This window comes from Ambystoma mexicanum, chromosome 8 (genome assembly GCF_040938575.1).
Source record: "Ambystoma mexicanum isolate Mex_15411 chromosome 8, UKY_AmexF1_1, whole genome shotgun sequence".
Lineage (NCBI taxonomy): Eukaryota > Metazoa > Chordata > Amphibia > Caudata > Ambystomatidae > Ambystoma > Ambystoma mexicanum.
The window spans coordinates 638,308,122-638,320,614 of record NC_090929.1 but is presented as its reverse complement, the minus strand read 5'-3'; the positions used below and the strand labels follow the sequence as shown (position 1 = coordinate 638,320,614).

At 44.6% G+C, this 12,493-nt stretch overlaps 1 protein-coding gene across 1 annotated transcript in view; it reads right to left on the bottom strand.

Moving 5' to 3' along the window:
• Positions 1 to 744: 744 nt before the first annotated feature.
• UBXN10 (UBX domain protein 10) overlaps positions 745 to 12,493 on the bottom strand; it is a 298,259-nt gene continuing 286,510 nt past the window's right edge. The window contains exon 4 of the mRNA XM_069610371.1: positions 745 to 5,760. Coding sequence (XP_069466472.1) covers positions 4,888 to 5,745 — 858 coding nt within the window. The 5' untranslated portion in view covers positions 5,746 to 5,760 and the 3' untranslated portion in view covers positions 745 to 4,887. The remainder of the gene's footprint in view (positions 5,761 to 12,493) is intronic.

The window sequence follows — 12,493 nt, the reverse complement described above, 5'->3', positions numbered from 1 at the left end:
TCAGGGTTTGGTTCAGTTCCTGACTCTGGTCAATGATGAGATGGAATCAGTGCATACTTCTGATCAGTAGTGTGGATTAGTTCCTGGCGCTGAGGTGCTTGGTTTGGAACTATACTTACCTCTGTACCAACACTGTGTTCAAGCATGAAAAAGGCTCTGACGTGCGTTTGAGATTCATCACTAATTGAGAGGGTGATTTTCAATTTTTATAAATATATTTATTGAATCTGATTAGTGCGGGGCTCAGGCAAGTCCCTGATTCAAGTCAGTGCTAGGCATGCATGAGTAACTGGCTTAGGTCGGTGATGGATTTAGATTGGTAAGTATGAGTAGGTGCAGGGGTTTAGTCAGTGTAGGGGTACACATTTCAAGTCATTGCAATCTCTTGGCCAGCCATTAAGTCACTCGCCACCTCAATTCTATACATACATACATACATACATACAGACAGCACCCCATTTCTTACTTGCCAAGAGTCAAATATCACTAGCTAGTGGCGAGTGCAAATTTTGTGCTCTGGTCAGTATGTTTTTTTGTTTGCTTGTGTTATGGTTGATTCAGTATGTGGCTCAAGAAGGTTCTTTATTTGGGTAAGTAAGTAAACATCTGGCTCGGGCCAATACTGGATGGATATATAACTCATCTGTGTATGCCAAGGTTTTATTTTTGTGCACCCTACTGGAACTATATAGAGTATACAAAAAGAAGAAAGCCAATCTAGATAAAAAATGGGCAGCCAAAAAACGAGATCTTCTTTGATTTTATCAGCACAGTCGTAAGCCATCAAAACACAACTGTAAAGACCATTAGCTCGTATTACATCTGTTTTACATTTTTAACCCACCCTCTTCAAACCAGAAAACTATCTATTTTATCCCACATGCTGGCATCTATTATAGCACACATTTGCATTGAAACAACATTTAATTATGCCAATAGCACAAATCATTATTGCAATTAATTTACTGATCCTAGTCTGGACGAAAAGGGATTGTTCTGATGTGTGTGGAAAGTTGAGTTTCAGGGCGGAGTGAGATTGCAAGTGCATTGAAATTTCAGAAACCATAAACCAGGATTTTACATACAGACATGTTTGTGGGGAGCAGCCTGGGTACTTTTATCTAGTGAATTTTCTATTGCTCTGAACAGAATTCTCATGAAAATAAACAGTCTATAGCCTCAAAAAGTGGAGCCTCATACATTGATTAGAACAGAGTATGTTTTTACAGTACAGTTTGAGAGCTAGTTGCATTGTATAATCCAGGATGCCAGGCTACCAACCATTTTGCCTTAAGTGCACCCTCGGATTTAGATTTTATTTGCACCTGCTTCAGGTCAGTGCTAGGTCTAGTCTGTACCAGGTTTGGTTAGTGGAGGGTTTGGGAGAGTAAATGGCTGTTTTTATCGACTTTTGGTCAATACTTGGCTCTGGAGGGTCCAGTGATTGGATCATCACATAACCAACGTTAGTGCTGGGATTTGGGGTCAGTAATGTATTTGGGACTAGAGTTTGCTTTAGTTCAATGGTGCTTACCTGGCTAACCATTTGGTTAGCCACTGGCTAAGTGGCTCACCAAATGGGTTGTGTCATTCCTAGCAGACAGAACAGCGAGAGTCTACACAGGAACTGCAACAGCCACACCCGTACCCTGTGGGGGACTCGCAAGGCTCCTGTGTTTCCTCCACCCTGTACAATATATACACCAAGCCCCTCTGTGACCACCTGGATGCCCTCGGCATAGCCTACACCAACTATGCCAACACCCAAATCATCCTCTCACTCGACCACACACAAGACACCATCTCTATCAACACAATCTAGGACATACAATCCTGGATGGCAACCCACCAACTGTGCCTAAACACAGATAAAACCGAAATGCTCTTGGTGGGCAGGCCCTCACTAGACTCAGCCTACAAAGCCTTCACCATTGACACAGGGACCATCCTAGTATCCCCACATGTCAAAACCTTGAATGTCTACCTGGATTCCAACCTTAATATGACCTTGACATGTCAACACCATTGCTTCTTCATCTGCCCACTCTACCAAGCTCCTCAATGCAGCCAAACCCTTCTGTACCACGCAAGACAGATTGACCATAGCCATAATTGTAATTGGCTCACAACTAGATTACTGTAACTCACTGCTCGCAGGCACCTCAAAGCGCAACATCAATAAGCTCCAGACTATCCAGGACAATGCCATCCATACAGCCTTGAACCTGACCAAGTGGGACCATGTGACTGTCCACGGAAAAGCTGCGCACTGGCTACCCATGAAAAGAGGGAATAGACTTAAAAATCATCTCTATTACCCACTGCTCCCTCTGGAACACTGCACCTCCCTAACTTCCATCTAGAATCACCAGACGCACCTCTTCAAGACCAACCAGAGCAGCCTCCGCGGCTGTTTGATCAGCCTGCGCTTCATATGCACGAAGGCTGGAGGCGCGAGCTTCCCAACCACTGCAGCACGACTATGAAATGCCCTACGAGCCCAGCTAAGGGCAAAACCGCATGCTGGACATTCAGAAACCACTTAAAACCAAACCTTTCAACTGACTTGGTAGTCTCCCCCCCCCCCTGGTTCCTGATACCTTCTCCCCCCTCCCACTTCTGCAACTAGCTCCTAGATTCATGCAGGCTTGGAGTGCTTTATAAATGCATGATAAATAACATTTAGCTGTGGGGTTTGATCATTAATTGGCACCAGTCCAGGTCCATTGGGGTTCGGTCAGTATCTTAATCGAGGGAGTTCTTAATCCATACCAGATTGAGTTAAATCTGGTCTTCAGTACATGCACTTTAGGTCAACTTTTGTTCTGTACTTAGCTAGGGTTAGCGCAGAGTCTGCATCATTATATTACCCTAGTCGGCACAATGCGTGGATCATTTTGCAACTCAGGTAGATGATTGACTTGGGGGAGCACATGGTATCACATCTTTGTTAGCTTTGGTCATTGCCTTGCTCGGTTTGGTGCCCAATTGGATCCCTACCTGTCTTGGATTTGGTGCTGGTTTTCTTTTAAACCCATACCTGGCTGAAACAAATGCTAGGTATGGCTCAGAAAGGAGTTGGGAGTTGCTGTTTCACAGATGTGTGGCTTAGTGCTGCAATCTTACATATATCCGAAAAAGGATCACATTTTTCAAGTATCCACTTCAAACGTTTTAGGAAGAAAAGTCAGCAATTTTTAATTTTTCAGTTTCATGTTTACTAAGTCACCCTCATTACTTAGTACATTTGTTCATTTTAATCAGTTTGTGTGGTTCTGAAACACTCAGAAAACAAAAGGTTTAAATGGTGATTAAAAGCAAGGCACATGCAACGCTGATCAGGGAAAAGATAATTTTCCTACATCACATGCAGACCAGGCAATGCCCTACTCTATCTTTAAATCCAGCATCATACAGACCGTGCCAGGTTTATATCCATTTCCCCCTGCCCACGCTTTACTGGGTAAACTGGGTCAGGTGCAGGCTCCATCTCATTCCTATTCCACATATGACATTTTCTAGGCTCTAGTTTCGACTCCCACATAGGGTGAATGAAACTTGCTTTCACGTGCAGTCCTTGCTGGGCTCTAGCTTCATGCTCCACATCACATGCAGACCTAGTCAGATTCTCGCTTTTCCAACCCACTCAGCCCATGTGGATCTAACCTATGCTTCAGCTGCATTCTACATGTCACAAAGACCTTGGCCAAATTAGCTCAATTTCTCACATCTGTAGTGCCTCTTCCAAAACACGGTCCCATAAATAACTGGTCATTGTCTAGCTTCCTCTCTCAAATCATCAAAACTTGACCAAGGTCTAGCTTATCGTCTGTATTACATTAAAAGTTGGTAGATTCAAGAGCCATCTGCAACAAGCACAACAGCAAAGTTTGTTGCTGTTTTTGTGAATCGGGGGAGGTGGGGGGCTGAGGGGGATTTACGTCTCCATCTGTAGGATTATTTATTGTGAGATTAACACTGATGGGACATTGAGGTGACCAGCTGTGCATAGAGTGGCTGGTTCATGATTAACCAGCACTCTGTCCTACTGGTCACCTGACACAGCCATAGAACTAGAACCAACTATTCCAACCTCATGAACCAGTGGATCACAACTGGCTGTTAACATTTAAATCAATGGGTCCATTGTGAAACAATCTGCTTAGGGTCATGTGTGATGACCTTCAAACCTTGGTGAAATGACATACCCAAGACTTGGTACCCAAAATGTCCTAATGATCCTTGAATACATGTACCTCTGTAAATGAAGCATAGGTAAACTTTGGAGAAGCTTGATGTTAAAGAGTGGTTCACAAAGATGCCTGTTAAAATAACGAGAGGTTAAAGGATCATGTTAAATAAGCCCCCTGCAAGACTGTACCCTTGAGCAGAGCCATCGTGCCCAGAATCATATACTGTCCTACAGACCATTGGAATGGCATGGTTCATTGGCATTTACATTGTCCTTGTGGAAACAAATTGCTTTCATTTATTGATAAAGACAGCAATCAGTACTGTGGCGGAGCTTTCAAATCCACAACCAATACTGGAGTCTGCCGAGTGAAACCTTTCAGTGCTCACCAAACAGTGTGTCCCCAATACAAAGAGACAGCAGCTGGTTTGTGGATAGCTTGTACAAGTCTAGCCAAAAAAGCGGCTTCCAATTGTAGTGCAGGCCTGTGAAGACAGTGTATCATTAACAAATGACCTCAGAGTGTAGAGACACTGCCCACTTAGTGTAGATATTCACAAAGATCCAATTACTTGATTTTTAATCATTTAAACACAGTTCTTTTTAACATGTTTCTCTTGTGGTCTCTCTTTTTATGAAGACAGCCAGGTATGAGAACCACCGTTTCCTCTGTAATTCTTGGGTCAGTTAGTGTCTCATGAGTCCTGTTGTTCTTGGAAGATACAGAGCACAGACTTGTTGAGAATCCCACAATCTTCCAGAGACTTGCTTAGGTCAGAGAAACTCCGTCGTGGTACTTCCATGGTTTCAATGCTACAGTTCTTGTATCGAGTGATTGACCTTAGCTCTGTCACAGCCACAATTGTTTGAAGGCTATCTGTGGGCCGGAAGTACCGCTCATATCTCCGACCGGATGGAGACCTCACTGCCAGGAGTAACCTTGGCTCTTCCAATGGTTCCTCCAGATCTGAATATAATAGAGACCTTTTCTCATCTGAGTTAACTGGTGGCTTATCAGAATATGTGGATGGAGTTTTAGCAACACTTTCTTTAGAGCTCTTGGCCTCAAGCATATATTTTGCTGATCGGTCTCCTCTATAGAGAGGTTTCACGGGTACTTCCTGCAGTCTGTCATTCAAATGTAACTTGCTGGTCTGCTCAGAGGCATCACCATCAGCACTGTCACCTGTCCCTTTCCTTCTGATTGAAGGCAACACCATGTACTTGTTCAAGGAAGAAGATGGTCTCGAAGGCACTTGCTGCATGAGCTCTGGGATCTCTTCCTGACTTATGCGGACACCTGACTCTGCCCTATTCGAGGCAGAGACCGAGCCTCGCTGGCTGTGTGACACTTCAAAAGAGACAGGCTGTGAAGGTGGGGATGGCACTCGTAAAGAATAGGTCTCCACGTTGTGTGAGAAGTTTAGGCTTGCTCGGGTGCGTCCTTTAGCAGACTTGGGTCGTGTCACATGCATGGTGAATGTTTTAGGCGGCCACGTGAAGACTTCTGTTCTCCCTGAGCTAGTTGGAAATTTAGATGGTGTTGTGGCCATTGCTTCTTAAGAGGCCTGCAAGAAAGAAAACAATGGAACATCTGTTATTTGCACATATCCATTACCCTGTACTATGCTAATCTTTCTAAAACGCACGCAGTATCACTTTGTACTGCCACAGACACCCAGAAGGAAGGACTGTAGAAGATTAGATTGTTCTTTAAAAGCATGTTCTTCATTCAGGAACAGGAAACCTTTATTCCAGTATCCCGTGCTATTTACTTTCTATACTACAGTTTAACATTGTATAAAAGAATACTCCTATGTCCTCGGACATTCTCTACATGCTAAATGAATGCTGTCCCCTAAAAAGGGACAGTACCGGAGGGCCTGTTATTTAAAAATAAATGCGTAGCTGCTGACGTGCATCGTGGCTGCACCTGTACTTTTGATGTCTGACCCACATGCATCCACGGTTCCAACTACTACTGTCTACCTCTGATGCCACTGGAGCGCTATCTTTTGGGGCCTTCTGCCTAAAATTATTTTAGCCATTGTGCATCTGATTCTCCAAAGGCAAGATTTTAAGGCCGGCCTCTTGTGCAAGTGGTTCATCTCTACCACAAACTAGCATACCTTTGGTCCTGAGCAATGTCCTCTATTTTTCTTTAACTGTGCAAAAAGCAAAGAATACAATTATTTTCTATGTGTGCAAGTAACAGGATAAGGCACTTTGTAAGCATGCATAGTTGGGGAGTAAGGAAGGGAGTTTTCCTCTGCAAAACCATTGCAATTTTTTTACAAATCAGTATAAAAAGGTATACCTCGCTGCGCTTTTTTCAAATATATTCGCAAAAAAAATGTTTACAGGCAGTTTTAATTGAGCTCCTGAATCCCAACATTTAGGATCTGAGAAAGTGCACAGAAAACTATGCTTACAAAAACAAAGCCTTGTGTACTCCGTAAAAACAATTAGTTTAGTTTGATTATTCATTTGTTGAATGCCAAACACGGCACAGAGGTAATGCAGCACACGTTTTATTCCACTGGAAAAAACAAATGATCATGTATGATCAAAGAACAAATTTAGATCATAACACATGGCTGGCCTAGAAAATAAGAACTGTTATCTGTCTGAGGGACAGGGCGCATGCCAGAAAACATGACAGAAGCGGACGCTCCCAAATTTGTATTGGAGAGGCGTAAGCATTTCCCATGAATGTGAAGGAGCAACTGAGCATAGCAAAGGAGCTCAAACCAACCAAGGGGAGTTTTGGGGACAAGGTGGTTCTTCACCCCGAGAAAAATGTTAAAATGTGCATTTTACAGGACACTTTCTGTAAACTATTGAGTAAAGAAAGCCACCCAGTTTACAATCAGTTTTGTAGTGCATGAAATGAAAAAATCCATTAGATGCCAAGTCACCAACAGTGCACATGAGCATTTTCCAACACATTATGCCTTTAACCACTATATGCCAGTGTTCTGGCAGTGTAAAAACATTTTCAATCCGACTGTGTGCCCATACATGTCCATGTTGTCTGCACCAATATATGCCAGTATTCCCACATAATAACATACTTATTTTTGATTTGCCATGAGAAATCATGTCCCGCTGGCTGCACAAATGTAGTCAATATGGCCACACAAGAACACTCATTATGTTGTTCCCTTGATACCACTAAATAATGCTATAACGCATTAAGAAGTTGTTCTTACACGGCCACATTCATCTGCGTTGCTGTAACCGGTCATGTCCAGACTGTGCACCAATGCAGGCCAGTATAGCAACATTAAGACCACTCCTCATTTTGGCTTTACCCTTGATCCAAGTAAACAATTTAAAAACGCCCAGCCACAGAAAGAAAACATGTCTTTGCTGGCAGCTGAAATGCGCTCACAACCCCCCCCCCCACTGGTGTAAAAACAGATTATGTTGGCTTTGCCCTTATAACACCATTATAAAATGCTGGGCCACAGTAAGGAAATGACCGGAGGTTCAAGGAGGGCAGACAGAGCAGATGCGGAAGAAAGACCCAACTCAAAATCAGGGGTTGGTGAACACAGGTAACTATCATTGCTATGTCTTGTAAAGTGTTGTTTGAAATGGGTTGGAGTAAATATTAGTCTCTGAAACATGTAGTCTGAAATATGTTGCGATTACCGAAGATACTGGAGGGAAAAGTACCCTGCCTGTTTATCTAAATAAGAAAAAGTAAAAGTGTTTGGCCACTGCAGATTAGAATAAAGAATTTAAAAGCAGTGCAGCCATGCTACCTACTGACTTAAGAGAATACAAGACCGCTGTGCCGGTTAGGGTTGTGTTGTATGGATTAGGGACTATGGTGAATGTATTCTGTATGAGTGTGAAGAAAATCTTTTGGAGGAGCTCAAACCCGTACCTTGACACATGAAACACTAAATGTGCAACTCAGTTGCAACCCTGCTTTATATTTCACTCTTCTCTATCCTAGTATGGGAGCTGTAACAGGCTCTGTGTCTACCGATTATGTGTCTTGCCTTTGACCCTTAATACCAAAGTCTCTGAAAAAGCTGGAAACCACTCTGCATTGTAGGTAGCGTAATGGGGGGCGAGGGGGAGATATAGGCTGTGCACCATCAGTCACCTGATATTGGACCAACACTTGCAAGTGTCACTGAAATGTCTGTACTGGGGAGTAACGGAGGCCGGGTGCTAACACCCGAGCCTCTGATCAGACGTGGCAGAGTGGTCAGTTAATGAGCTGTACCCACGGGACACAATGGCGTCCCAATGTAGACAGAGTTGGGAACAGTCCTTGATCCATAATAAGTCATACCTTGTCTTAGCCTTGTTAGACTGGGTTCAGGGCAATATAGACAAATGCCACTGCCTCCTAAACGAAGTCCAGCACACTTAATTTGCTCAAAGAATCTAAGTACCTGAATAAATGGCACAAATATACACAGAGTGAGTCACATAGACACTTCCCCCAGGAAGGCACATTGGACTTGGACAGAAGAACAAGTTATTTACCCTTGGGTAACTTTCTTTCGACTGGATGTTCCTCCCACATATGTCTCATCTGATGAGATCTTTGTTTCCAGCTCCAGCTGCTTCGGAAAATGTTTTCTCTCGGCTGACGTCATTGTCGAGTACATATACCACGTGCAGCGTCCGTTGGCTTCAGTTCTGTTTTTTCGCCACCCATATGCAGAATTACCGACCTTGATAAGTGCCTTTAATTTATCAGACTTTAAAAGAGTGCAAGGTCTAAAGCTCGGATATTCTACAGTGGGGTGGGTTGGGAGGGCGATGAAGGATATGTTGGAGGAACATCCAGTCGACAGAAAATTACCAGGGCTGCGTAACTTGTTCTTCGAATGGATTGTGTCCTCCCACGTATTCCTCATCTTATGATAGACTCCCAAAGTAGTATTAGGTTCTTTTGGAGGAGGGAGTAAGGATTTGAGAGTTAATGCATACCGCTAGTGGAGTGAGCCCTTAAGACTTCTGCGGGATCTTTCCCAGCTAGCCTGTAGAACTCCGACATAGCCATTATGATCCATCTGAATAGTTTATTTGGTAACTGACATACCTAGTTTATGTCCTGTATAACCACTGAAAAGTTGGTTGTGCTGTTGTAAATTTGCCATTCTTAAAACATAAAACCTTAGAGCTCTCCTCGGATCAAGTCTATAGAATCTTTCCTCTTCTTTGCTAGGATGAGGTGGAGGATAGAAGGCCGTAAACACAATTTCCTGTGCTAAATGGTAATCCGATACATTCTTGGATAGAAAAGAGGGTTTGACCTTAAGTACAACCTTATCCTTGTAAAAAGGTAGTAAACTAAGGTTTACAGGACAATGCCTGCAACTCACTCACCCTGAGGCCTGATGTTATCGCTACTAACTAAATAGTTTTGTAAGGTAGCAACCTTAAGGGACATGAATGGAGTGGCTCGGAAGGAGCACACGTCAAAAACTTTAAAACCACATTAAGGTCCCAGGTTGATATTTGGAATGGTGTAAGAGGAAACAAATTTGTGAATCCTTTAAGAAATTGAGTTATTAAGGGTATTTTGAAGTAGGATGCCTCCTCTGAGGTGCGCTTGAATATGGAAAGCGCTGCTAAGTAACCCTTGACTGTTCCAATCTGGATCCCCAGATTTGCCAGATGCAGCAGAAATGATAACACCATAGGTGTATCGCATAGAAAGTGGTCCACATCTTTCTCCCTACACCAGCTGCAGAACTTGTTCCAATGGCAGAGGTATAAGGATTTTGTTGCTGGGCTTCTGGCCGAAAGCAAAATCTCAATTATGTCATCACGGAGGTCCTTGTATCTCAGCCTCTCAGAAACCATGCATGAAGGTTGAGTGCCTTGACCTCTGGATGGAGAACCTGACCCATTCGCGAGAGAAGGTCCTCTCTTTGTGGAAGACGTATTGGAGGGCAGATGGACATGTCCAGAAGTCTGGGTACCACGTTCTCCTGGCCCAATCCGTGGCAATTAGGATCATGTATTTCACCGAACTGTTGCAACCACTTGATCACGCGAGGAATGACAAGGACTAGAGGAAACTCATACAGGAGTGGAAACTTCCAGTCCACTACGAATGTGTCTCCTAGAGCTCCTCTTGGGGGAGGAATTCCCTGGAGCAGAACAGTTCGCACTTCCGGTTGAAACTGGTTGTGAACATATTCACTTGGGGTGTTCCCCATCTCTTCAAGGACTTCCTGAGCTAGTTCCCATTCGTGGGAGACTGTCCTCTGACTGCTCAGAGCATCTGCCATCATATTCTCTTCCCCGGCTAGATGAATTGCCGTTAAAGAGATTCCCTCCTGAATCACCCAGAACCAGAGCTGCATTGCCTCTCTGCACAGGGGTAGTGACCCCACGCCTCCTCTTTTGTTTAGGTAGTGCATGGCCACTATGTTGTCCGTCGTTATCAGGACATTCTTTCCTCGTACAGAGGGCAGAAAGGCCTTCATTGCTAGTCTGATTGCCCTCAGCTCCAAAAGGTTGATATGTAGTTTGGACTCCGATGGAGACCAACGACCGCTGATTGTCAAATCGTTGGCATGAGCTCCCCACCCCAGGAGTGAGGCGCCCGTCACTACTGTGATCTCTGGCCATGGTTGCCAAAAAGGTTCTCCTTTTAGGATGTTCTCTGTACAGGTCCACCATAGAAGGTCTTGCTGACCCTGTTCGGAATCTGAAGAAGATCTGTCATTTGACCCGAGAACTGGGACCACTGAGTCTTCAGGGCCCATTGAAGGGATCTCATCCTCAAGCGTGCCTCTGGCACCAGAAAGATGCAGGATGCCATGAGGCCAAGCAACCTTAAAAAGTCGTAAGCATGGAGATTTTGGGCATTTTGGAATTTGAAAACCATCTGAAGAATGTCTTGAGCCCTCGACTTGGGAGGCAAGCTCTTTCCCAAGGACGTGTCTAATACAACTCCTATGTACTGAAGCTGTTGGGAAGGTGTCATCTGTGACTTCTTGAAATTGAGGGAGAAGCCCAGTTTGTGGAGGAAGTGGCAGATGACTTTCAGATGATCCAGTGCTTGCTCGGCAGAGCACGCTCTGATCAACCAATCGTCCAGGTAGGGGTAGACATGAATCCCCCCTCTCCTGAGGTGCGCTGCCACCACTACCATTAACTTGGTGAAGACCCTCAGGGCGGAGGTCAACCCGAATGGCAGGACTCGAAACTGATAGTGTGAGTCGCCAACTACGAACCTCAGGAATTTTCTGTGTTTGAGATGAATCGGCACATGAAAATAAGCATCCTGGAGGTCCAATGACACCAACCAGTCCTGGAGTTGAAGGGCTGAAGGATCTGAGAAAGGGTAACTATCTTGAACTTGTCCTTCCTGAGGAACTTGTTCAAGTTTCTTAAATCCAAAATGGGTCTCAGTCCTGCGTCCTTTTTGGGGATAAAAAAATACGGGGAGTAGCAACCCTTGTTCCTCTCCGCTGCAGGTACTGGTTGTATAGCACCTTTCTCCAGCAGGGTTAGAACTTCCTGCTGTAGGAGCGGGTTTGAAAGTTTCAACGGGTGTCTCCCTGGTGGATTGCTTTGAGGTTGCTTTACAAAAGGAAGGCAATAACCTTGGGCTATTATTTCTAGAGCCCAAACATCTGAAGTAATGGCTCGCCATTCTTGCAGATGCTGCGACAGCCTGCCTCCTACAGGTGTTTTGTGGTGCAAGTCCTCAAAGTGGTTTTGTGGCGGATGTTGCAGCTGCTGATGGCAAAGAGGCTGCAGCTGGAGCTGGCTTAGCACGTTTTCCTCGTCCACCACGAGTGGCTTTTCTTTGACCCCTTTGACTGGCCATTCCTCTCGTCTTCCCATATGAGGTGTAATAACGATAGGATCGTCCCCTCCATGATTGCCCTTGCGCACGAAAAGGCTGAGGTTGCCTAATAGCAGCTCCTAAAGATTTTGCCGCTGCTTTTGAGGTCTGCAACCTCTCAAGGCTCTCGTCAGCCTTGTTGCCAAAAAGATGAGACCCGTCAAAAGGCATGTTCAGGAGGCGGTTCTGTACGTCCGGTGCAAAACCCGACTTCCGTAACCACGCAAACCTGCGCATTACTGTGCTAGTGCCCATGGACCTGCTTACACTATCCGCAGTGTCCAATCCAGATTGAAGGGATTCCTGCATGGCCTCCTTTCCATCTCTAGTGATGTCTAGGAAACCTTCCCTTTCTTCCCCTTCTGGTATGTGCTCCGCCGCCATTGCGATGTACTCCCATAGAGTGTACGAAAATGTTGCCAAGGCACATGTGGAGTTAGCAGATTTTAATGCCATGTTCCCGG